Genomic DNA, 27,837 nt, shown 5'->3' on the forward strand with positions numbered 1-27,837 from the left:
TCAAAATGGCTGCTCCTCATGGGCTGAATTGTATTCACACAAAATGGTGGGTAGCAAGCTCAATTCTCTTCGCTCAGCAGCTTTATTTTTCATGTAGTCCAACAACTTCTTACAAGCAGTAGCAATTTGTTAGCTCAACAAACATCTACATCACTTGAAGCAGGCCAAACTCAGTCTGTTTTACCTCTCATTCAATGACTGTTGTCTTCCGCTCTGTCCCAAATGGCAGCTTCAGGCTTCTGTTTCTTCTTTCTTTACAGTATCTCTCTCTCCTTCCTTTGCTGCTGTCTATTTCTGCTTTAGCCCTATATTCTCTCCTCTCACAAACTTGGGCTAGATTTATTAAACTGCGGGGTTTCAAAAAGTGGAGATGTTGTCTATAGCAACCAATCAGATTCTATCTTTCATTTATTTAGTGCATTCTACAAAATGGCAGCTAGAATCTGATTGGTTGATATAGGCAACATCTCCACTTTATCAAACCTGCAGTTTAGTAAATATACCCCTTGGTGTCTTCATCCTCAGCTTTTATGTCTTCACCAACTTCTCTCTCAGATTTTTCCTTGGCACCAACTTCTCTCCCTTTGAGCAGGCAAATACACTGGGCTGGCTTAACTGCTTCTCTGGCATCTCCCCAGTAGCAGTGGAACTTGCTGGGAGATGTAGTTTTTCTCCTATCATGGCACATGCGCATTTGCTTAGCAGTGCCTGCATCACACTAACAATAGTATTCACTACTCGTCTGATCGGTGCTGGCGAGGGTGCTCCAATGAGGGCACATTCCTCCACATATGGTGGTCGTGCCCAAAACTGTCAGGGTTCTGGGTTGAGATCAGAGGCTTGATTAATTCAATCCTCCAGGTGGACATTCCCCTGGTGCCTAAATTTGTTCTTCTCCCTGTGGGGGCTCCCTCGGCATCCCGACATCAAAATAAATTGATCAGGCACATTGTCTCGGCAGCTACCTGCCAAATAGCTGCAGACTGGCGTACGCAATCCCCTCCCTCCATGCAGTCCATAATTATTAGAGTCTTGCAGACGCAACGGATGGAGTATATAACCAGTATTATTCGGAATACCTCGAAAGCCTTCACCAGGGTTTGGGACCCGTGGTTATTATACTTTCAGGCGGGTCCACCCTTTACTTAATCCAATTCTAAAATCTCAGTTCTTTCTAGGACTTCTCTCTTTCCCTATATTGGATCTAGTCACTTCTTACCTTCTTTCTTTTCTCTCCCTCTTCTCTCCCTCCTTCTTCTTCTGTTCACTCTCTTTTCTTCTTTATCCTTTATACAAAATTCCGGTCACTCGTTACTCTTTATTCTAAAAGTTTGGTTGACTTAGCGTTTCACATGCTTTACACTGGTTGTAGATTTGATTACCTGTTGTGCTTTTTTATTGTTTTATTAAGTGTGTTCACTCTGCCAATCGTTCTCTTTTGCTATTCTGACCTTGCAAAAATAAAACTTAAAAAAAAACCAATAGTATTCACTTTGTGGCAGTTTATGAAGACAATTTGATAACATTATTAGAATTATTGGTTGGAGGGCAAAAAAACAAATCGTTTTGTAGAGAGGTAATGAGAAGTCTACGTGTTGCATTCACCTCAATATCCACATTGACTGACTCACTAAGAGAGTTGGTATTTCAGATATAAATCGACTTTTACCCATTACCAGTGGGGGTGCAAAACCCTTACATCTTACCTTCCAACAATAAAACCTGTACATCTGATCTTCTAACAAATTTGACCATAATCTCTATGCAGGTACCATGATGATACCAGGATGAACTCTGTCTTGTACAGAACATTGATCACCAGGATGGAATCTGCATTGAACAGTAGTCATTAGCTGGTACACTGGCCACCAGCATGAGATTTTTATTGTATATTAGTCACACAAATAGGCATTGTTTTGTATTTAGTCATAAGGAGATAAAGCTCTGCATCGGCTGTATAAAATTAAGTTCACAGTGGATAAACCAAATACACGTTTTAAAACTCCTGCTATCGGCCACAAGGCACTTTCCCAGTGGTAACCAAATTCTCTGCCGTCATAAGGTAGAAATAATCTGCTGGTCATTTGCTGCTCATTTGTAATGTGGAGGCCATTTGGACTGTGTAATTTGGGCCATAAAATTTGGAAGTCGTTCTGGCTTTGTTCAGATGGTCATTTGGGCTGTGTCATCTGATGGTCAGTTATCTGATGGTCTTTGGGGCTTTATGAACTACTGTTCATTTCAGTCATGTATACCCAACCCAATTGATCTATGTTGAGAGGAAGTACCCTTCCAATCGTACCTATTTTCATAACACAGTCTAGACTTGTTTAGGATAACAGGGAGCGTTTTCTTGCAGGAAATACAGTGGATCTGAGCAAAGTATGACCACACACGTTCCCTTCCAGCTCTGGCAATTACCAACAATAGTCTACCTCTAAGTTTGTTTCATGGTTATATTGCCTCTGCTTAACACCAATTGGGGCCTGGAATCACCAGGCCTGTTGGACACGGGTAGTTTTTTCCATCAGCCCCGGCCAACTTCTCTAGCTGTGCTTGGATTTTTACACGTCTTCGGGGGATTGCTACCTATACCTGTGTCATCTACCTCCTTTTATGTGAATCTGGCCATGAATTAGACCAGACTGAAACAGCCTTTCTCTGTACTACACAGGCCTTGCATCACCAGAACTGTAAGTACAGTGCTGTGGTACCAAACAAAACTGCCTATGTTTTAATGTACAGTACAATGCATATTGTGTGCAGACATTGATCTCCTTTTCAGATTTAGCTTTTATGTATATGACATGTGTGTGTTGCCTTTCTCAATGCATCTTACGTCCAATTGCTTAACCTAGTTGCACCTAGACGTTGTTTTCATCAATCTTTGTATATGCCCACATTTTTTCTCATTTTAATTGTCTAGTCAATTTTACCAGATTGTACTCATCCTGTGTGGCATCCTGAAGATTTCTGTGCCTTATTACTTGTTTTCTTGGGTTCTGAGTTATTTTTCGTTGCAGTTTGAGCAAAACCTATTCATATACATTGGTCTAGTTTTTTATCTGCATACCTATATTTTTCTCCATTGTTGCACTGACCAGCAGGACCTGATGTTTCAGTGTATGCGAGCCAACGCCAAGCTCGGAGACTCCCGAGGCCTTCTTTCATTTCAGACTTTTTCATTACCATCCTTTTCATTACAAGTCCACGACACCAACAATGTTGCTCATCTATGCCCATTTCTTCAGGTTCCCACACATAGTGTCGGACTGGGGCATGAAGGGCCCACCGGGGGACTGCAACGCTAGGGGCCCACCAGAGGGGGTGTGGCCAGCAATCATAGAGGCGAGACCAGACACTAGAGGGGCAGTGGTCAGCCCACGAAGGACAGCTAGCACCATAGTGTAGTGTATAAAGAATGCAGTGTGTGTATAAAGAGTACACAGTCTTGACCTGCCCCTTTCAATATAACCCTCATCCTCACAAGTAGAAGAAACACTAGTTCCCATGCCTAAAATCTGTGCAGTTTGTCAGATACACACCTCTGCAGGTGCCGTAATAGAAACTTATAGAAGAAGTAGGAAATAAAACACACAGCATTGAAAGTATCTCCTGAAATGCGGGGGGTGGTACGCATGGAACCCCTGTGCTGGAGAGAATGCTTATTATTAAAATCTTATATTTAGGTGAAATTCATCTTTAAGTTACAGTGGTGTTCAACACAGGGATTTTATGCTTCATAGCTAAAGCTGTCCTATTAATTCCACCCTGCAATATAATCAATGTAATATAATATAAATGATTTCCAAAATAGACACTTTTATATGCAATGATAATTAAATGCACATATGATAAGGAATATGTTTATACGGAATTTACATCTCACTATAAACCACAATCGGGTTTCTACGGGGTATGAATGTTCGTTAACAGTGTTGAGATGTTACACTAAGTATTCTTCAGATAGTTTACATAATGCAAAGTGCACTTTCCATCAAATGTAGAGCACTTAACCTCTTTTATCTATTAGGGATAATGCAGGCAGAAACTCTCACTAAAGATCCATTCTGCATATTCAGGCTGGCTTGGGAGCATACTCACTTACCTGTCTCTTCTATCAGTGAAAAGCTCCGGCATCATGCTCCTCTGGGCGGCCGCAGCTAGTGATGACATGGTAGCAAGAACTCCTCCTTCCCTGCTTAAAGTGTAAAACACACTACCGCGTGTCTAGGCTCTCTGCACCTGCGCGGTAGTGTGTTTGTTACAGAAGTGTCGCCGCCACCGCAAGTCAGGTCTTCCCCATAAGCTCCGCCCTAACAGCGGATGGGGGCGGGGCTTAATCATGGCCGGGCCTACCGGTGTATTGCCCGGCAGGCCAGTCAGAGGCTTCCCACGTCAAAAAGTTCCCCTTAAGCGCAAAAGCAAACAGAGATGATGAATACCCAGCAAACAAAAAGCTTTTTATCCATAATATGTTCAGGATTTGAAATCTATAGATCAGCAGGAATTTTTTTCTGCGGTCGTCAACCTCAAATATCACATAGATTCTGTCTGGACTGGTAAAAATTGAAAACAGAGCTTGTCGCAACAACATTCTGGGGATCATTGATGTCCTTGCACTATTTAGTAGCACTTTTCCAACAGATTATCCCAGAAGCTCCCAAAAATTATCTGATATTGGATAGAGCTAACTAGGCTGTACTATTACTCAATTAAGTAGAAAATAATGGCTGCTACAAGGAATACACAACTGATTCTGTTCCAAGGAGCATATCGTCAACTTTACAATTATTGAGCAAAATGCAACATAAAATATTGTTGGGGCTTCCTCTTTAATCTGGTAGTCTCTAGACAGTAAACAGATTACAGCCAAGTCTCTGGACTAAGCGAGTGCCTGGTTCATCTCAGCATCCTTGACTTCAAGCACTGCAATAAGTCAGATGATATAAATACTCTATCTTTTGAAAGTAAAAATGGGTGTTCGGTCCTCATCCTTTGAAAGTCCCCCAGCACTTCAGTTAGTTACCAACTACAATTTATAAATTATTATGACTGTCTTGTTTGTTCTATTTTACATGTTTCAACATGGGCCCCTGTTATATGCAAGCTAATATATGTTTGTGATTAAATTCATAGTATTAGCTTGGTGTGGCTCAGAGGAACTCTGTGTTCAGCCATGTGTTCAAAACTAAAAAGGGGAGACTGAATATTTAATCTCTTTGATTGTTTGTAAATTCTTCTGCTCTTGCTATGAAGTGTATATAGCTAGAGATATCCAGGAAATGTGTGGAGGTAATATCATCTCGATAGGACCTTTTGATGAGAAGTTAGGCCAGTGTCAAAAAGCCCTAACTTGAACGGTATTCTGAACAGACGTTTGTAAAACTAATTGGCATTTACAGATTTTCTAGTTCTGACATCACAGAAAGGAGGGTTGTGGGATAGGGCAGCAAGGTGGCTAAGTGGTTAGCACTTCCGCCTCACAGCGCTGGAGTCATGAGTTCAATTCCCGTACATGGCCTAATCTGTGTGGAGTTTGTATGTTCTCCCCGTGTTTGCGTGGGTTTCCTCCCACACTCCAAAAACATACTAGTAGGTTAATTGGCTACTATAAAAAGAAATTGACCCTAGTCTGTGTGTGTGTGTCTGTCTGTGTTTGTGTATGTTAGGGAATTTAGACTGTAAGCTCCAATGGAGCAGGGACTGAAGTGAATGAGTTCTCTGTACAGCACTGCGGATTCAGTGGCGCTATATAAATAAATGGTGATGATGACCTGACATGTGTTTAAAATGTCCTGTAAATCTAAAAGTTTTGTTTACTTTTGGAAGTCAATTTCGTATTAAGTGTTCCATTACTCATGTCATCCCAGGATACAGAAAATTGATAATTCATTTACCATTTTCTGTTGTTTATACCTTCTTATTTTACAAGAAACTATTGTACTATATCTTTGTATGTCATCGTGTTAACTGCTTTTAATCTTAAGCATTATGGATTTATTTTCCAAATTAAATTACACTTAATAAGTTCAGATCTGTTTTTACAAAATCACATGTCATACTTAGCTTGGTATGAGAACGCTAAATAGTTAAAATAGAGATCATTTTGTTTATAACTCTGATGAAAGTAAATTGTGATAGATTAAAGCAGTGTTTCTCAAACCCAGTCCTCAGGGACCCCTAACAGTGCATGTTTTCAATAACTCCTTGCTGGAGCACAGGTGTATTCATTACTGAAACATTTTGAAATATCTACAGGTTGTACTAATTATTTCACTTGTGACCTGGAAAACATGCATTATTATATATTGGCAAACACTGGTTTAAAGGGAGAAACGAAGGTTTCCTGAGTAAGAGTGTCAGCCCTTCAGAAAAAACCTTGGTGGTGCCATAATTGGTAAGGTAAAGTAAGTGCGTGGGGCAAACAGAATCATTTTTAAGTAGACCAGGTGGTTGTCTTTGATTAACCCTTTGTCACACGGGCTCTGGTGACTGCTTGATAGTGACACAACGCTTCACTTAACAAGTCTGAGAGGCAATTGCCATGACTGACCCATTGAGTTTCTAGCCTGTCTTCCTATGTTTAAACATAGCAAACAATGTGTTGTTAAGATAGTCTCTGAATCTTCATTTTCAAAGTGTTTACTAATAAGTAAATAATGTAGACCTACCTTACATTTATCTATGTTACTTCTGGCTAATCATAATATGTACTTCCCTGATTCTACCGTCTCTGGATTTCCATTCCTTTCCTCTATCCAGGGTATCCAGGAGACCAGATTTCTCAAAGCACTTAACATTCATTTTACTATTGTTTCTCAATGTTTTTATACAGGGTTTCTCTTTATTCTACCCATCATGAGCATTAAAAAGTCTGAACGTAAATGGCATGGTCTTAAAAAGAGGGCAATTTAGCATAGTCACACCCCCTTCATTCTGATTGTCTGGTCCCCATTGACCCCAACCTTGATTGGCTCCACCCTATTTGATCATCATCTTGCCCATTTAAAAGTAATGCTTGTGATGCTAGGGGGGGTGTATATCCCCCCTGGATCCACCACTGATATGCATCCAACTCTAACCTTGGTTTATGCCCGAACCAATTCAATTCAGCATCAAATTTGTCATGCTCCTTTGTGGAATGGGGGTGGGGCATGAAACCATAAGTTTGCTACATATATAATCCAAGTCCATAGAAATAGTATGTAATAGGTAGCCCAGTCAAAAGGGAGGCAATGGATTAAGGAGTCAGTATTATAGTCATCCAGAGCCAAAGTGAAAGAAAAGTAAGCAATCCAAGGGTGTCTTTCAGTAGCACAAATCCAATAAGTTGAATCAATAAACTGGCAATTTGATTATTGCCAAGAGGCTGTTTATATAGGCATGAACTTGTGGTTACAAGCCACAGGTGCTGGTATGTTTGCTGCCAGCAGCAAATCATTAAGACATAACCTGAAGTAGGTTTACATACATGGAAATTTAAAAAAAAGCACAAATTGGTAACTGAGCATGAAGCTCAGTGTACAGAGGGCTGTTTCAACCTAAAACTTGGAAGTTTGAATCCCGCAGAAGTGTGAGATGGTATAACAATCCTGTGCCAGCGATCTTGCACTGCGGGCCCAGCTTTGTCTGCCACTTAAGTCCTTCTATCAGACTGTCTCCCCCAGGGGAGGGCTGGCAAATTTCAGCCCGGGGGGAAAGACTCAACTGAGCAGCCTATTTTAATGGCAAAAAATGCAGGTGACCCAGCCCAAAGTAGCCCAGTCCCATAATGGGCTACTTTGGGCTGGGTCACCTGCCTCTGCCATCACCCATCCTTTTTCCTCCACTCTCCACAGCTAGGTAGGGGTGGCACATAGAATTCCTGGGCCCCATGCCAGAATTTGGGGGAGGGCCTAGTGATCCCTGCATACTCCCTTCAGCAACTATGCTCTTCTGAGACCAATATGAGGATTCATGGCACATGCGCCTGTTCCGCACGTTAAGACCCCACCGTTATAGGCGTCAGCTCACACGCCGCACCTGTGCCGCTTTGCAACCTCACCTCTTGCAGTGTCTGCAGCTACTAGGAATAACGTATATTCAATGTATATATTCAGTGCAACCCTGTATAATGGAATTTTCCCAATCATGTTTAACGCTATCATTTCTCAGTGACAAGGGGCATGATCTATGTAAAAACACAGATACTTCAGGACAGCGCTCACACCTACATATGGTTACACTTTTAAAATGTGCTCAATGAAAACAAACTGCTCCCCTGGCCCACTATACCGGCCTCACACTGTGCTTGTTGTTTGGATACACACATAATATGTGACGTTACGGTATCTGCCTCGTCCTGTACGGCAGACTCCAGGCCGGATGGTGACGTAACGGTCACGTGCAGACAGAGGCAGCCAATGGGCGGGTCGCGCGATTTGACGTGGGAAGGTGGAGCGTGCGCAACATGGCGGCCGAGTGAGAGAAGTAGCAGCAGGAGAGAGACAGGTAGGCATGGAGGGGACACCGAGCCGTGCGGGATAGAGGGGGAGACCTGGAGCGCTGAGGGAGTTACAGCGCAGGGGGGCATGGCAGCGCCATCCGCCGATAGGCGGTGATACAGGTGATTGATGCGGGTAGAGGCAGGTGGACAGAAGTGACACAGATGGGAGACAGACGTGTGGATATGTCTCTTGTTCTTGTCATGTACAGTATCCCTAGCTCTTCTATGTCTGTCTGTGTCCTGTCCAAGTCTTAGTGACATTGGTAGAAGCAAGTGGGAGATTTTTGTTAACACAATATCACTATTGTCAACAATATCGCTCAACACAATAACACCACATTACCGTAATAAGATCACTTCTGTGGTCACTACGATGATGTCATCATCACAATAACACTAAATCTTCGTAATAAGATCACTGCTAGTGTCGCTACACTGATGTCACTACATTACCTATTGGATCACTTCTAGTGTCACTACAATGATGTCACCAACACAATAACACTACATCTCCGTAATAAGATCACTTCTAGTGTCACTACACTGATGTCACCAACACAATAATAGTACATCTCCGTAATAAGATCACTTCTAGTGTCACTACACTGATGTCACTACTTCACCTATTGGATCACTTCTAGTGTCACTACAATGATGTCACCAACACAATAACACTACATCTCCATAAGGAGATCACTTCTGGTGTCACCATGACAATAACACTACATCTCCGTAATAAGATCACTTCTAGTTAACACTCATAAACTTTTATCCTATTTATATTCACTAACTGGAACACTCTCACCCTGTAGCCAAAAAAATAAAAGCTCACATCTTGCAATCGTCTTACTTGTCTATCTGTCGTTCTCTCTTTTTCTCATAACTGGTGATATATCACTTTATACACACATTTATGAACACTACCAAAATCCAGCAAACCTCTACTACATCACCTGTCTCCCGTCTCTTCCAAAGTCCTTTAAATGTGCCCTTTGGAATGCATGCTCTGTTTGTAACAAACTTTATTCCATACACCTCTTCCTCTCAAACAACCTCAACCTCCTGACAGTAACAGAAACATGGCTCACTCAATCAGACACTGCCTCACGTGCAGTGCTTTCACATGGTGGCCTCCATTTCACCCACACCTCCAGACCTGAAGGCAGAAAAGTAGGTGGTGTTGGACTACTTCTTTCCCCAGAGTACACATTCATATTTCTACCAAATGTCCCATTACTCGCATTCACATGTTTTAAAGTAAATGTTATTTGGATTTTTAACCCATTCTCTATGCGTGTTGCTGTGATCTTTCGCCCGCCCCGGACCACACCAACAGTTTCTTGAATATTTCTCTGCATGGCTTCCTCATTTATTATCCTCCGACATCCCACCCATCATGAGTGGTTTCAACATCCCAATTGATAATCCATGTTCCATTTCTGCTTCCAAACTACTCTCTCTAACTTCCTTCCTTGGTTTTTCCCAATAGATTAAATCCTCTACTCATTGGGATAGCCACTCCCTTGATCTTGTTTTCTCTAGACCTGTGTTTCTCAAACCCAGTCTTCAGGACCCCTAACAGTGTATGTTTTCCAGGTGACAAAGGAAATAATTATACCACCTCTGAATCTGTTACAATGTATTGTTCAGTAATGAATACACCTGTGCTAAAGCAAGGAGATATAGAAAACATGCACTGTTAGCGGTCCTGAGGACCAGTTTAAGAAACACTGCTCTACACTATGCTCAGTTTCTAATTTTCTTAACGATTTATTACCCTTCTCAGCTTATCGGCTAGAAGCTCACCCCCAGTACTTTAACCTCTCAGCTGTCAAACTCTACCAAGCCTCCTCATACCTCCGTAGAATACCCTATTGCCACTCTTTACACATTTCACACAAAACAACAACATTTTGACCAACATTGTTATGTGACTGGATCATATAGCCCACTAAGCTTTGTCCCATAGATTGTAAACTTGCGAGCAGTGTCTTCTTACCTCTCTGTCTGTCTACATTACCCAGTATTGTTTTATTACTGTGTTTGTTCCCAATTGTACAGCACTACAGAGTATGCTGGTGCTATATAAGTAAATGTTGATGATGATTGTCACCAACACAATAACACTGCACCTCTGTAATAATCGCTACTAGCGTCCCTACAACATTGTTACCAACATAAAAAGGCTACATCTCAGTAATAAGATCACTTCTGGTGTTGCTGTTGCTGCAACATTGTCGTCAATACAATAATACAACTTAGTAATCACTTATTTTGTACCCAATAACATAACTCTGTAATATCATCACATCTGGTGTTGCAATAACATTGTGACCAACACAATATCATTACTACTCAGTAACAGTATCACTTTTAGTACCACAATAACAACACAATAATACTACGCTGCAATAATGTCACTTCCACTGTCACAACAGTGCTGTCAGCGACACGTGTAATGCTAACACTTCTAGTGCCAAAATAGTGCTGTGATACAATAACAATATTTCTCACAACACAGTATTCTTTCTGGTGCCATAATGTCAAGAGCAAAATAACACTGCTTCTTAGTAATAATATAATGCACGCATTTTGGAAATTCTACATCTGTACCTTCATTTACTGCCTATTGCTCAATAGATGGATATCAGAATCCATCTATTGAGCAATAGGCAGTAAATGGAGGTACATTTATTTGTACATGTATTGTCTATTGGCGTATCAATCCTGCTCTGTTGACAAATAGATCCTGCTGTCATTTTTGATTCTCTCTTTTGTCCACCCTTTCTGTTTCCCATGGTCAGTAAATAGTTTTTGTCTGCTACCTTTTTCCCCTCCTCCACATATTACTACACTTTACCTATTTTTACACACAGGATCATGCTGCCCCCCCTTTTGTTTTTATTTATGTATACTTTTGAATTTTGAATACATATATTACAGAACAGAGCACAAATTTGGCAGATATCAGCTAAAACGTTGAAAATACAGATATTGACAATTACTGGATTTGAAATGAAATGTGGCTGCCATTGCCTAATCTAGTGCTACTGAATGCTCAGTAAACACACTGGGTGTCCGTAGGACAATTAAGCAATATATAGCATTAAGTAACATCTCTGGCCAACTGATTTGTCATGTTACTATCATGTCTTTGCATGTCATTGTCCCATCCCTTTATAAATTAGTTTTGCATGTCTTAATAATGCAGTGCTAAATATGAATAGATTTCCTTATGAGTTTTAGACTTGATTTAATTTGTGGGGACATTCTTTCTTGTACGATCAGACTTTTTTACATAAGTTAAGATACCTTTTGTGGGTGAATTTTGCCAGGACCCTAGTGATGTGAAAATGACTCAGGGGAAGAAAAAGAAGAGGGTGAACCGCAGCGTTCTTCTCGCCAAAAAAATCATCATCAAAGATGGCGGCTCGGTAAGTGGGCTTGTAGCAAATGTAGAATGCATGGTTAATGTCTGAAACTGTGTGTTGCTAGAAAACATTGAATAATAGCATTCCAAAGGCATATCCAGAATACTCCATACTCCAGCAATATGGTCCATGTTGTGCTTAATTATACCGTATATGCTATAAATACTATATTACTCTTTTATGGCTATAATTCTTTTATCCCTCTTTGTATATTAGCTACCCAGATGTTTTTTTGTTTTGTTTTTTTAACATCGTAGTTTGAGTTAAATCTGAATCGGGCAAGTTATTTCTAATGAGTAACAGAACAACATTTGCAGTGAGCAGTTTGATACCATTTTACATACAGTTTGGAGTCTAGGCAGTGAAGATAAAGTCTACTTGGATTTCCTGTTTGGTTTGTTGCACAGCTCTTTGCTGTCACTTTTGACTTGCGGTCTGGATGGCTGCGGCATGTATGATTTGTAGTCCGGTTTTCAGGGAGAATTTTAAATATTGTTGTGTGTCTTTAACATTGTCTTGTTTTCTCCCTTTGCCCTTTAACATTCCCATTTTTATATGTCATGTGAATTCAGTTTATTATTAGTTCAGTTTATGCTTGTTTCAGGACCTGTGGAATACCTTCTTTACTTGTTTCAGTCTAACTTCATGAAGTTCGGTTGTTATACATTGGGTGTTGATAAACTAACTTGTTTTAATAAAGTAGACTATCTTATGAAGCATTCTCTAATATTCACATCTTCTCTCAAGCCTCAGGGGTTTGGTTCTCCCAGCGTTTATCATGCAGTCATTGTGATCTTCCTCGAATTCTTTGCGTGGGGCTTGCTTACTGCTCCAACCTTGGTGGTAAGTTCATGAGATATATTTTCCTGTTGATTGTATTCCTATAATTAACATGCATTGAATTTATTCAAATCAAATGTAAGTGTTCTTGACTTTTATGTTTTATCAAAGCTACAGCTTGTTCTTTTTTTCTCTGCCTATCATCACCATTGTTTTCTAAGGATTTGATCTTTGTTGTTCTTCATAAGACACTATTTCTGAATTTTGTTTGCGGTACATACGTTCTGTTGATTTAAGCATTCATTTATTTTCATTTTTTGTGTGTGAAATTGTTGCCAGATTAATCCCACATAGTAAAATGATCAATAAAATGCAAGTTGTTTGTTTGTTTCGTAAAAAGGAGCTGTGAATAATCTATAATTTATTTATGAAAATATGTTAGAAGCATGTCAGAAGTGAAGGCGTATGAATTGTAGCTGTGATTGTGTTTTGGAGGGTAGCATTCTATCCCTATGCACACCAGACTTTCGGTCTTTAAATTCCCTGAAAGCCAAGGGCAGTGAACTGATAAATAGCTGATAACACAAAGCAACTAAAAATGTGCTTGGATGTATTGTTAATGTAAGTACAACTTAAATAAAGTTCTGGACATTTTTACATTTTTATTTGTTTTCCCCACATTGGATCAACTTATGGTTTTGGTCCATTGGCTTTCAAGAAGGTGTAAGCTGTTGGCTAATGTAAAAGTAGCCATTCACATAAAAAAAAAAAAAAAAATGTTTAATATGACAGAGCAAATGAGGCTATATATTTGTAATAATTGCAGGAAGCATTTTTGAGGTTATGTAAATGGTTTGGCGTACATAATAAAACATCTACAGGTAGCATATTTATACGGTTCTTTTGCTTACATTCTAATGCACGCAAGGTCAAATCTCCAGGAATCTGCCTGCTACGTATTTTTAGCTGCCAGGAACCATTGTGATTTGTCTTTTTGGATTGGAATGTTTCTGCCTCCTGTTCTTTATCTCCTCTTGGTACAGTGCATATGATTGTATATAGGATTCTAACATTTCTCTTGCGAGTGGATGAGTAATATTGAGTAGTTTTGGTTTCTAATTATGATGGCACATATTGCACTTCATGGCTACTGTGCAATCTGTGAATTGTTAAATGTGTAGGTCTCTGCTTTAGAAAGTGAATGCTTGCTTAACACCTGTATATAATACATAATAGCAGAGTTGTAATACTGCGGGTATGCTTTACTAATGACACCTTTTTGTTTTTTTCATAAATTGTTTAATCTGTAAGTGAATATCATTACCCAGATTTGTAGCCTGTAATAAACTTTTCTCACTCGATCCCCCAAAAAAATGTGTGTGATTTTTGTAGTTGGGGAACAAGTTGCTCACAAACCACAGGATGAGTCACTATCGCAGCCCCTTCCTGTATTGGTACATGCTAAATGCTGTTTCCTAAGCAGTAAAATATAACATTTTGTACCCATGTTTGTCACCTGTGCAGGTTTTACATGAGACGTTCCCTAAGCACACTTTTCTTATGAATGGACTCATCCAGGGAGTAAAGGTGAAGTATTTGCTCATCCTTAGAATCTGAAACCCCCTGCATTGTGTTATTAGTGGCACTATCACTTTTTGCTCCTCTATATTGTAAACATTCTTATGTACAATTTCATTGTTTTTAAATTTAGCTTAATACATGTTTTTGTGAATGTGGTGGAGTTATCATCATCATCATCACCATTTATTTATATAGCGCCACTAATTCCGCAGCGCTGTACAGAGAACTCACTCACATCAGTCCCTGTCCCATTGGGGCTTACAGTCTAAATTCCTTAACATACACACAGACAAACACACACACACAGACACAGGTCAATTTGTTAGCAGCCAATTAACCTACTAGTATGTTTTTGGAGTGTGGGAGGAAACCGGAGCACCCGGAGGAAACCCACACAAACACGGGGAGAACATACAAACTCCACACAGATAAGGCCATGGAGTTAGGCATCTTCTGGTCCAATGCAATTGGAACTACAGCTGAAAAGTCACAGATCGTAGTAGTGATGATTTCACCAACGCAATAACACTGCACATCTGTAATAATCACTACTAGTGTCACTACAGTATTATCACCAACACAATAACACTACATCTAAGTAATTAGTAGTAGTGTATTGAACACTGTTGGGCATTCTGTGGCTCCCAGGATACTGAGATCTGTAGTTCCAATTTTTATATGTACCCACGGTGTAAATACTCAGTGCCTTTATGTAAGGATCATTGATGTTCCAAAATCCATGATCTCCCCTCATTCTTTTATTACTGCAACAAACTTTGTAAATGATTTAAGGCAACACAACATAACGGCAGGGAGGAGTAGTATCTTATACTGTGTTCTCCCCAGCAATAGTATTGCTAAGTATTACACTGCCCCAACCCGGCTACTTCTTAATGCAACCTGGCTGGCAAAATTTTCTGGGGAGAACACTGTTATACGCTCATCCGAGTTGCTTCATTTCCACTTTGACATCATCATTAATTTAGCACTTGAGGGAGGGCATGCTTGTTTTCCCCACTTTGTTGTGTTTTTTTTAATAAGATAATATTATCCAAGACTTGTTGGTGTTTGGGCTATTTTCTGTTGTTGTTTTTTCCAGATAGCCTATTTTGTTTGTCGTTGTTTGTTAATTTTTATTTTGATTTTAGAATAAGGTTTATTGCTATGAAATATTGTCCGTTTTTACTAAGAACAGTTTATTCTTCCCCAGTGGCTGTAGTTCCAAATAACTGCTCCAGTAGTAATAAAATAGGCAACAGGGTTTTACAACATGCTATAAATTTAGAGCTTATTACAGGGAACTGTAGACTGAAAATGTGGGTGGGATGATAACATGATATCACATGTAAAGTACTGTACGTGTAATATATTAGTGATTTATTCAAATGGATATGCATATACAGCAACGCAATAGGTAATTAATGTATTTTTGGGGATACTGTTTCTTTAATAGGCTTGGTAAAAGTGAAGGCTAAATGTAAAATGTCACTAACTCCCACTTAAAGGGCAACTGCATAATGGGCTATTGTAAAATTAGTTTTCTATGGGAGTTTAATGGTGTTCTGTTGATATCTTTACACAACTAAATCACCCACCAGCAATATATACTGGCAACCTTTAGTATTGACTTTAGATTGAATGTTTGCTTTATATGTTCCTAGTTAATTATAAATGTGTTCATTCTGTCATCGAATTACATAGCGTCTTCAGTAAACAGGTTGAGTCAAATATAAAATGAGGTCATGTGAGGCCTCCGCATGTAGGAACCTATTTCTTTCTATTGTGCATGGGTAAGGTGTTTAATTGCATTTGTGATAAGCATTAATCTGATGGATTCTCTCCCTCCAGGGTTTATTGTCCTTCCTCAGTGCTCCTTTGATAGGGGCGCTGTCAGATGTATGGGGGAGAAAGTCTTTCTTGCTGTTAACAGTGTTCTTTACTTGTGCTCCCATACCACTGATGAAGATCAGTCCATGGTATGTAGTAACACTGCTTCACTTAACTGTCTGTCTACCATACAGTACACATTTGTCTGTGTAACATTGTAAACACTGATTCCTGTTTTTGTAGGTGGTACTTTGCAGTTATATCTGTATCGGGTGTGTTTGCTGTCACCTTTTCTGTGGTGTTTGCTTATGTGGCGGATATAACACAGGAGCATGAGAGGAGTATGGCGTATGGACTGGTAAGTGCATCACTAAGCCATTAACCAGTGCCAACTCAAAGGCCTTATATATGGAAGCTATAAGCTGGTTTCTTATTCCATCCTATCTCTTATCAGACCCACTTCAAATCTTACTAGGTATAGGATTTTATATATTTTCACATATATTTATTTAAAAAAATATTTTACTTAATTTGTGTCTGATACATTGGTCTTCACTGCTATGTTATGCACGTCTAGTTGCTATCCAATAATGATTGTCGATTGCCGTAATGTGGTTCCAAAGCACAATGTGATTTAATAGCCAAAAGTAGCAGAATAACAAATCAAATCAAAATAAAATAAGTACAGCCGTTACTTATCGCAGGCGCCCTGGATCCAGTGTACAGTCATTCAGGTCTGAAGGCTGTGTTCAAGTAGACTGTCCACTAGGTCAAAAGCCCCTGCTTATATACAGTCAGTGAATACAGTAAAACAATGCAGATGATGTGGCTTGCTTCTATAGGTCCAGGCTTCAGGAGGGTCCAGTGTAATGCAGGTCATGGGCCAGTTCAAACGAAAATATCCAAAGGTGGGGGTCAGCTCTCCAGGGGTTGCACTCCAATTTTCCTGCCAAGAATCCAGTTTAAACTAGTCTATTTACATTACACAGACAGTATCATTTTAAACATTTATTCCCTATCATCACTAACTAGAGTATGCAATGTGCGATCCCTTCGGCGAATGAACCGGGCAACTGTCGATAAATAGGGGGTTAAAATGATACTAAACATGACATATTTCCTGTAACCTGAACCTTTGATTTCAGTAACATGTATATAACTTATAATAACCTTAAACCTTGCTACATTTTGACATAAATAACTGTGTTACAACTACAATTAATGTGTACTAATTACAAATGTGTATGTGTGAATGCGTGTAAATGTGTAAAACCTGTTATTGCCATGTGTTGCGGCTGGATGCGCTTCTCCCCACCGTAGCGCGCTCTACGCATAATTTTCAGACAAAGACGATCAAGTTTGCTAGATATTAATTGAAATGACTTTATCCAATTAGCTGACTTTGACAGCTAGTTCACTGTATTGGACAATTTTTGACCAGAAAAACACTATTTTGAGTTAATCATTGAAGGATGATCATTATTTTTGTTATTATTTTAAAGTTCTTGTCAGGTGCAGTTTCATATTGCTGTAAATATGAACTCTGATGGCAGTAACTCTCAGAATGACTGAGTCCCAATATTCTAAATCTGATATTGGTTCAGGCTCATTTTTGTTGGGAACCTCTCTTTTTCAAGCAGCATTTTGTAGATTGCCTGCTCTGTAAACTTCTTCATTGGATACTCCTTATGTTTTTAGTGGTGTGTAATAATTTCTATGCAGAGACGATGGCCTTGTCTGTCTTTGGAGTCGTTTTCGCTAGGAGCGTTTTGTACAATCCTTGTGTAAACATAGTAGAACATTTGCTCTTTGCTCAGATCATCTTTCCGTAAATAACTCCCAAGTCACGTCAGGTTGTGAGTGGAATATGATCTACTTAACTATTTACATAAATATAGATTTTCCTTTTTGCAGAAGATTTATGATTTGGTTCTTAATGGCCACCCACCAGTTTTATTTTGGGTGGACATATGCTGTGTTTTTACAGGGCATAGCAATGGCAACCCTGTGCTGCCTGTTCATTCAGGTCTCCAGTGAGATCAGGAAGCCTTATGAATATTCTTGACCACTCTGTCATTTCTGTTCAGCACTCAATGGAATTGTTTGCAGTGTATACAGGTTGTGGTAATCCTGTATCCGCCATGGGACCCCACTGCAGGAGAGAGCTCTCACATGTTCTCATTATAAATAATTAATGTTAACATTCATAGAGAAAAAGAAAAAGCTATGCATTCACTTTCTCAAAGTAAACAGGAAAAATAGGGGAAAACATTTAAGGACTTGGAAAAGTCTCTTACTATTTTCTTCATGTTTAGCTTTTGTAACTCTAAAATTTAAAGACTAAACTTACCAAAAGCCCCATCTGTCACAAAGAAAATATGCATAATATTCACTCTGATACCCTAACAAATAAAAGGTTATTGTTGTTCAACCAGCACTTAGCAGAAATGCTCTACAAACTACCCCGGCCATTGAGGGGTTAATTTATTCAACTCCAAATGTTTGAACAGTGATACAGGCAACACATGGAAATATCAACACAGTTTCTCAATATCTCCATATGTGTGACCTTAAAATAATTGACATGTTCAAGAGGGAGCAATCAAATCATTTGCCTGCCTATAAATCTAGAGTTTGTGAGTGTATGTTGCCCGTGGCCAAGTTAGAATCAGCTCTCACTGCTTGACATTGGGGCGAGGCAGGTGGATCTGAGTGTGTCTTGCCAGCAAGAAAACAGAATTGGTTAGATATTTTTGTTCTTTGCTTTCCAATCAACCATTTTATGTACCTGTCCCCTAAATTCCAGTAAGTGTTAACGATCTTGACTTTTTTTTTTCTTTTTCCTTATTTCAGGTTTCTGCCACATTTGCAGCTAGTCTGGTCACTAGCCCAGCCATTGGAGCGTACCTGAGTCATGTGTATGGTGACTCTCTTGTGGTATTGCTGGCTACAGCCATTGCACTGCTTGATATCTGTTTCATCTTAGTAGCTGTTCCAGAATCTCTTCCAGAGAAAATGAGGCCAGCATCTTGGGGAGCCCCAATTTCATGGGAGCAGGCAGATCCATTTGCTGTAAGTGACCTATGTATTACATGCATTCATAAATGTATATTACCTTTTATACCTGTTTTACTTAGTTGTGTGTGCCAGACTGGCAATATTTGAATGAAATGCTTGCATTTCAACAACTTTGCCATTTCCTTTTATCTGTTCCTCTAAGAAGTGTTGTCATTTGTTATTTTTTTATTTTTATGGTTTGCTGTGTGATTAAAAACTGTTTGAATACTGAGATCTGTTGGTAGTCAGCTATCAGATGTGTACATAACATACTGTTTTTATTCAGTAACAATCTTTGTGAGTTAACTTATTATTCTTGATACAACTAACATTTTATTAATTTCTGAGTGATTTGACTGGCCAAATTATTTCTCTGATTGTGTTGCCTTTGGTCAATGGTTTATATTGAAGAGATTCTGTTCAGCACTGTCTTGTTCTCCTACTTTTCCAAAGTTGGGTCTGCTTTACAAATGACTCATTCAGCCTTTTCTGGCCTATATTCTTTGTCGTGGGTGTAACATCCTTCCTGGCATTGATCTGTACCGTTTGGTTTTTGCTTTCAAATAAAAATGAGATGTTCCAAATGCAACATATCATCATTTACAAAAAGAACAAGCATCAAAATTCAAGAATTTCCTTGATGTTATGCAGTGTATTCTCCTTGCCTAAAAACAGCAATATGGTTGTAAATGGAAGTTTTGTAGTTGGCTACCAAACCAAATTTCTTCATGTAAACAATTGCATCCTGCCAATGGAAATTCAAAGTGTTATAAACCTATACCCCATGTGACTTATATGAAGTATACTGCTCTTTTATTGGAACCTTGATGTCCTGGATTCATGTTACTGTTTCTCTTGGTTTTTTTTTGTTTCTTTGTCCAAATGACAACTATAATCCCTCTATGAGGATGGTATAAATGATAATAGTCTGTGAACTAGAATGTAAACCATAATATGCACAGTTAACCGGTAGTGTTCAGTGGAGGGCTGCAAATGTATATTGAAATATTTTTAAACTGTTAAACATGAAAGCAGGTTCAAAAGTGTAATCTATTAAATGATTATACAGATTTGTTTCAGTTTAAAAGTTTAGTATTATTAAACTTCATATACGTGCCTTGTTTGACCAAAGGTAAGGTGTTTGTGACAATGTGCAATTGGAATATTTATTCTTGTGGGGTTTGGTAAACAAACTGCACACACTAGTCTATCCATGGGACATTTAGCATTGGTCTCCAGCCTCGTTAAAGGAGCTCTATCATTGAAAGTGTTTTATGTGGAAACATAGCATGCTAAATACATTTGTTGCCATATTTGTTTCTATCAGATTTGTCTTATTGGGTGGGGAGGGTGATCACCCAGGTGGGTCATCTGTATAGTAGTGAACAGCTAAAGCCCTTCACACAGTTACAAATTAAATATCCCTCGTAGCCATTTCATTAGATCTCTTCATGTCCAAAATTTTTATAGTGTAAATGGTCAACCCATATCTTTTCAGTGTCCTATAATTTGGGTCCTACAGACTCTGGGTGTAAAATGTCTCATATCCAGGTTAAATACCAGTCTGTTTGGGTTCAATGCTGGAATGATCAGTCAACACTACATGATTGGTTTGTATTCCATGCATTTTTGGTGATGTTTGGCAAGATATTTTACAGTCACACCTGCTGGTGTCACCAGCCATGATTATACATTATACACCAAAGGCAGAATTATACCAACTACTGAATGCCCTAGATATTGTTGGGGGGGGGGGGGGGGTGATACCAGCTGATTATGTGACCAGAGCTAAAGCTGTCAGACTCGGTTCTTTTTGAAACTTTTATTTCAGGGCACAACTTGATCCTTAAAAAGAAACCAGAAAGAACAATGGATGATAGTATTCCTTTAATTGAAGTTGACCTTGCAAAGCTAATCGCATTCTTCTGTGTTTGGTCTGTTTCTGTCATCCTGTGTGGAGCTTGTAAACTATAGATCCCTGCATAAAACTGGAGAAATTTAAAGTCTAATAATGTCATTTTCCCCTTTAAAGGCATACAGTGACAGGGTACTATCTTTCTTTCTTGAAACATATGTCTCCTCCTCAAGTGCATACAGTGGATGAGACTGGTAAACAAAATAATTCCGTCGCCTCCTTGATGTGAGGTTTTTATTTATATACCTTTTTAATGGTTATTATATTTGAATAGTTTAAAACAAATGTTAGCACCCTATATTCGTTGCCCAAAGGTGACTTTTACAAATACCTTCAAATCAGGCATCTATTAACTTCCTTACCGTTGAGTATTCCGGCAGTAGGCCCTCCCTTAGCCAGATATTACTCCCCATTAACTAAAGGTAGTAGTAGAGCCAGTATTACCCTCTGGTATAAAACCTTATTGAGCCTTGATATCGCTCCTAAGTCTAAACCTCAGATCCAATGGGAATCAGACCTTCAGTTAGATTTGTCAGAGGAAGACTGGGAACATATTTTCGCCAACTCCTTTAAAATGTCCAAGTGCCTTAATCACACTGAGATGTTGGTAAAATTATTGAATAGAATGTATGTTACCCCAGACAAACTTCATAAGATCTGGCCTTCTATATCCCGACTATGTTGGCGTAATTGTTCTAAGCGTGGCGATATTTTTCATATATTTTGGTCATGCCCGGTAATAAGGCCTATATGGAATAAGGCCTTTCAATTGATAAGCTCAGTCCTTCGTCACTCGTTCCTCCCCACACCAGAGTTAGCTTTATTGCAATATTATCCCCCCTCTCTTCCCAGTTGGGATAGATACGTGACAGGCCAGATACTGATAGCAACCAAAGCAGCTATAGCCTAGGCCTGGAAGCAGCCTCTCCCCCCTACTCTGGCCAAGGTAATCTCCAAAATTAATTTCAATTTCGAAATGGAAACCCTGGGTGTCCCATATTCCACGTCAACATCGTCCCCGCTGATTAAGTGGAGAGCCTGGTATAATTATGTGACAGATGGGGAGGGAAATCCATCCCGTTCGCTTACCTCGCCCTCTAATGACAATGACGCCGGTGAATGATCTTTTGTTTGATGGTGTGTAAAGTATTAATCAAGCCGAATGTACACAACGTATAGTCAGATGCATTTGATTTTGATGCTGTATTTTTTTTTTCTGAAGGATATTGTGTATGTGTTCCATCCCCTTTATGTACCCTTTCCCCCTTTTTTTTTTTTTTTTTTTCTCCTTCTGTACCCCTTTTGAAAAACCTTGAAAAAACCAATAAAAATTTTATTTGTTAAAAAAAAAAACAAATGTTAGCCATCACTGATCCCCTCTGAACTTAGCGGATCCAATATCAGCGTAAGAAAAGTAGTCCATATTTTCTCAGTCACAGGATCTAGCGCTATACACCAGTAAGGAACACTGAGTGCTGGCATGCTGGAGAGTGTCACCTCTGCAGCAATATTAGTATGTGAGGCTCACTGCTGGGCAGAACTGAAGCTTTCCAGTGTGGACTCCCTGCTGCAGGTCATTTCCTTCAGTGTTTCTTATGGGTGTAGAGTATCCTGAGCAGTGACTGGCTGGAATCTGTATAGCAGACCGCTTTTCCTCTTCGTGTATCTGGCATACTAACTTCAGGTGAAAAGGTGAAAAAAATGTTTGTTTGTGACAGGATGTTTTTATTTATATCTAAAAAAAAATATTTTTTTCAAACAGAGGTGACCTATCAACTTTTTACTATTAAAAGGAGAACATTACCTGAGTAAATATTTAACATGATACATGGGTATGCTGCCCATATACATTTCAATATCAGTAATTGGCCCCCAAAATGATTGCAATGCCCGATGATGATCTCATCAAAATCAGTTGGTAAATGCAATCACAAGATGACCGTTTTATAGGTGTGTTTTTTAAGGTCATCTTCCAACCCCGTTCACAGGCCCCAGTTATGCTGGAATTAATTCAAGCACTCGCCAACACGTGTGTCCAATTTGGACCCAGCTGCCATATCAGTCCTTGTGTGGCCAGGTTTTTATTTTGTGTTGTATTAGTGACTTAAAAAATGTGAATTTGTTGTGACAGGTCAACTGAAAAGATATGTATTGTTAGCTTGTGCTGCTTTAGAGCCTACTGTACTTGTGCTATGGAAATGGATAGTCCTGCTCATATAAATTTGACTGTGTTTTATTGTGATACAGTGATTTAAGTTTGTCTATTGCATGGCCTCCTGTTTTGTTTTAAGCAACCTCCTGCTGCACTTGTCAGTTCTGCACTGGATGAGGTGCTCTCTGCTATGACAATGTTATAGCTGATTATACTTTGTGGGTAGCTATTAGTAGCCTTGCTTTACTTTTTGGATGCTTTATTGCACATCAGTTCTGCGTTAAGTGACACACAGCTTTTTTGTGTTTATTAAATTTTACATTTGCTCTCTCTTCCTGCTTTATAGGCGGAAAATGTCTGGGCTTCAATTGTTTGGATAAAAAGTGTGTTGTATGATTATTTTTATTATTTCAGACTTTAATTACTAACTCATTTCTTTCTCAGTCTCTGAAGAAGGTTGGCCAGGATTCCATTGTGTTGCTCATCTGTATCACTGTATTCCTCTCCTACCTCCCGGAGGCTGGACAGTATTCCAGCTTTTTTCTGTACCTCCGACAGGTGAGCAGTAAAAAGCGGATAGGGGCCCTGGTTTAACAAACATGACAAAGGAATTATGGGTGTTGAAGGGGGGATTAATAAACTGTTTGTGCATCCTGTTTCTGTTTTTCTACTTATTGTACACACAGGGAACTTTGCGCTGTTTACTGATTTACACTCCTTATCTCCAGATAATGAAATTTTCACCAGAAAGTGTGGCTGCCTTCATAGCTGTACTAGGAATCCTCTCGATCATTGCTCAGGTGAGTTTCTTTGTGTGCATCTTAAACTCTGCTCTGGAAGACATAGTCTAAATGATGTGGTTAGTGAAATAAATTAATCCAATATGGGAAAAACACATTGCAACATTCACAAATGTTCCCTTCACTTTCACAGACATTAAGATAACAGATAATAAAATACAAAGTCAGCCTTGCTGCAAGCTATAGTTCATTAGGCTTAACTTGCTTGTGAGGGCCACAAACCATCATTCTGCCCAATTACAGTCCACTCAGGGACAATGCTTACATCTGAGGTTTAGTAATAGTAGGTTTAGTAGTCCTATATCTGCTCTATAATCTATTGTTTTTATATCTATACAGACCATTGTCTTGAGTTTACTGATGAGGTCTATTGGAAACAAGAACACAATTCTGCTGGGTCTGGGCTTCCAGATATTGCAGCTGGCTTGGTATGGCTTCGGATCAGAACCTTGGTAAGGAAGTTCTTTCATAACATCTTATCTGTTGGTGACTCACTTAATGGAGCTCATATGAGACTGTAATGCTGTGATATAGAGGCTTGTTTTAACCTTTCCGCTGATCACTGGAAAAATCTTTCAGCACACAAATATGATCTCATAATCTATGTTAATGCAAGCAAAGCACATCCTGAAACTAGAGACATCAGAAACCAAACAGGATCTCTTTACAATTATACATAGTGCATTTACTGTGCTGCTGGGGTTTATCAATGGACATTAAAATGAGAATACATCATTACATACTTAGGGGCATATTCAATTCTCAGCGGTAATTATTTTTTATTTTTGTATTTTTTTTATGTTGCGTTTAAAAAAATTAAAACGATCCGCGCGGGTTTTGACATGTAATCACGGCCGTTATTACTTTAATGCAGCGTTAAAAATCGTGGTTTTCAATTTGAAATCCGGTAACACCGCCTAAGTGCGTTATCCATAGATATAAGCAAATTTTTAGGGGAGGGTTTAACGCGACCATCTAGAATTAAAAAAATGCATTGGCATACATTTGTATTGCATTACACAACCTTGTGTTTTATAATATCTACATACAGCACTTTTTCTTACTATACTATTATCTATACCATCACAAAACACATTAGTACGTACATACATACAAATATTAGTGATTATTGTGCTTATTCATTTTATTTTATTTTTTAACAGGCTTTTTGTAAAAAATTCACCTTTTCCATTACTGAGAAACATAATTTTTCATTTTTTTTACATTACATGATTTCAATAGTTTTCTTATGTTTTCAATTTTTTGCACAGCTATGAGAGGTGCGAGATAAAACTAGTGATTTGACAGTTTACCGTGCCGTGTTTAAAAAAGAATTGAAGTGCTTTTAGCGCTTCTCCCTCCCACCCTCCCTCCCTATACTTTCAATGGATCATCTATTTGTCCATGATGGGACTGTTTTCACAAACAAAACGGTGCGTTAAAAATAGATTTGAATAACAGGTAAAGTTAACATGCTCCAGAATGAGTTAAAACCGCGTTAAAATCAATTACCACTGTGTTAAAAAAAATTACAGCTGAGAATTTAATTCTCTCCCCCCCCCCCCTTATAGTAGCAACTTACAAAGTTGACTCATTTTCCGAATTTTGCAAAACACTAAATTACACAGATGTTCTGATGTAGGATATAGTAAAAAATATATATATTTTTTTTCAATAATGATTTTATTAAAGATTTTGCTTTTGGTTACATGGTATACATACAAAACAAAAAAAAATACATTATGAAATGCAAGGGAGAAAAAGAGGAGGGTCAAGGGGAGGGGAGGCAATCCACATCAATATAAGGCAAAAATATACAACAGTACCACTCTCCACATGTTACATAAAATACAAGTTATTTAAGAAACAGCATAGAAATTAGCCCTTTAGTTCTACTGGGGGGAGTTACACAGGGTTTCCCCAGGGACGGGCAGAACTGAGGATTTGGCTATATATCGATTCCATTCAAACCAAACAATGTGGGGACAGGAGGCAGAGGAAGAGTAAGGGACACTGAGCGTTTCCATGTAAAAAATATACTTTTAAGAATATTTTAAACGGATCAATTTTATCCTATGAAAAATTATTTCTCCTTCAGCAGGTGGAGCGTTAGGTTTGCTGCTAGCAGGTCATTGGGAAATAAACAAGAACAGACACCGTTTTCTCCACTTAATTCTCCTGCAATTTCCTCCGTTCTGCTTCCAATGCCCTGCATACTAGGCAGTCATAGGTCTATTGTATTGTCATTAATTACATTTATTTTTGCCCCCACCATCCACTTACTTTCACCACTGGGACTGCTTCCTAGTGTTAGTGTGTTTACGAGGAGCGAGCTATGTTAGACCACCCTTCCTTTCGCTTATCTCAGACCTGAACCTGGTTCTGTAGGTCCTACAGGGTCCTCCCTTTGAACCTCTTCATTCTGTTCACTTGTAACTTCTCTCCTAGCTAATAACTAGCCCAGTCTCTGAACTAGGAACTTGTAAGTCTCCTTGTGTAGTGTTCCATGAAAACGAGACACCCACATATATTGTTCCAGCCTAAGGTTGTTTCAGTTTTTACATAAATGAGGAACTTGTGGTACCATGCTCATGCCCCTAGCAATTTCAAGGCTGCAGCATTTCATTCTTTGGATGAGGTATGTGGCCTACAGATTTATCAGTCCATGTTTCAGGAGTTCCTTCCCTCTATCCTTTTGAGGCATAAAGAGTAGGGATGTTTTGCCACATGTGTTGATCTCCCGATGTATGAGGATGGCAATACGGCAGGCCTATTCTGTGGTGAGGGTACTTGATGGCACACTTGACTAGGGCGGTGCCTTCCTTCTTGTATGCTACCCCATGAGGCGTTTGCAGACCTTATGCAGATTTTGCAAATTGGAAATTTCCCCCTTTTCTCTTTCCTGCCATTGGGGGACACTGCGAGACATTGGGGTATAGTACTGGGTCCAGGAGTCTTTGTCATATGTCTTTGGTAGAAAGGTCCTACAAGGCAGCTGTTCATTCTGAGGCATTGTTGCCTGAGGGTGGGTGGTTTTGGGTTATGCCATTGTCTTTGTCTCCCTCGTGGAATCTCTGATACATTTTTGGCCTCCATTCACCTACGGCAGGCATGGTATTCTGGCATTTTTATGGCAGACCTTTATTTCCCAATCTGCAGCTCTTGTACTTCCAATTTCAACTAAAATGTATACCCAACCGCACATTCCATGTACTGTTTATGTGTTGTACTTGTATCAATGCAATCTACTGTACTGGCAGTACATGTTAACACATGGAACTTGGACATGCTGCAGTATACAATGTTAAGCTTTTACAATGAAATGGTGGACCCGAGCCCATAAAAAACGACTTATTTTCTTTTATGCACTTTTTAAGAGTTTAGTGGCTAAAAAGCATAGTAATGGGTAGGTATGAATGAGCCCTATGAGGTGTATATACCAGTGAATAACATTTTTTTTTGCACCGGATTACATGCAGATGTCAATTCCACCCTTTGTATCATTCAAGCTTGACAGTATGGACGCTGTTGGCAATGATTAACTTCTATTAACAATTTGGGTCAATGTCAAAAAATGTCACCTGATTTAAGTTGTATCCATATCATCATCTGCATTTATTTCTATAGCCCCACCAATTCCGCAGCGCTGTACCGATAATATTTATCATTCTCATCAGTCCGTGCTTTATTGGAACTCAATCTAAATTCCCCAGCACACACACAAACTAGTGGTAATTTTGTCAGCAGCCAATTAACCAGTATGTTTTTGGAGTGTGGGAGGAAACCTGAGCACCTGGAGGAAACCC

At 39.2% G+C, this 27,837-nt stretch overlaps 2 protein-coding genes across 3 annotated transcripts in view; one reads left to right on the plus strand and one right to left on the minus strand.

The window, feature by feature from the left end:
• DBT (dihydrolipoamide branched chain transacylase E2) overlaps window positions 1–27,837 on the minus strand; it is a 269,271-nt gene that overhangs the window by 137,697 nt on the left and 103,737 nt on the right. The window lies entirely within an intron of this gene.
• The window catches only part of SLC71A1 (solute carrier family 71 member 1), a 30,139-nt gene continuing 10,690 nt past the window's right edge, over window positions 8,389–27,837 (plus strand). The window contains exons 1-10 of the mRNA XM_075182530.1: window positions 8,389–8,493; window positions 11,824–11,922; window positions 12,667–12,762; window positions 14,224–14,286; window positions 16,129–16,256; window positions 16,351–16,465; window positions 18,961–19,179; window positions 23,676–23,789; window positions 23,960–24,031; window positions 24,371–24,483. Of these exons, the coding sequence (XP_075038631.1) occupies window positions 11,842–11,922; window positions 12,667–12,762; window positions 14,224–14,286; window positions 16,129–16,256; window positions 16,351–16,465; window positions 18,961–19,179; window positions 23,676–23,789; window positions 23,960–24,031; window positions 24,371–24,483 (1,001 nt within the window). The 5' untranslated portion in view covers window positions 8,389–8,493; window positions 11,824–11,841. The remainder of the gene's footprint in view (window positions 8,494–11,823; window positions 11,923–12,666; window positions 12,763–14,223; window positions 14,287–16,128; window positions 16,257–16,350; window positions 16,466–18,960; window positions 19,180–23,675; window positions 23,790–23,959; window positions 24,032–24,370; window positions 24,484–27,837) is intronic.

Source organism: Mixophyes fleayi, chromosome 8 (genome assembly GCF_038048845.1).
Source record: "Mixophyes fleayi isolate aMixFle1 chromosome 8, aMixFle1.hap1, whole genome shotgun sequence".
NCBI classification, from domain to species: domain Eukaryota; kingdom Metazoa; phylum Chordata; class Amphibia; order Anura; family Limnodynastidae; genus Mixophyes; species Mixophyes fleayi.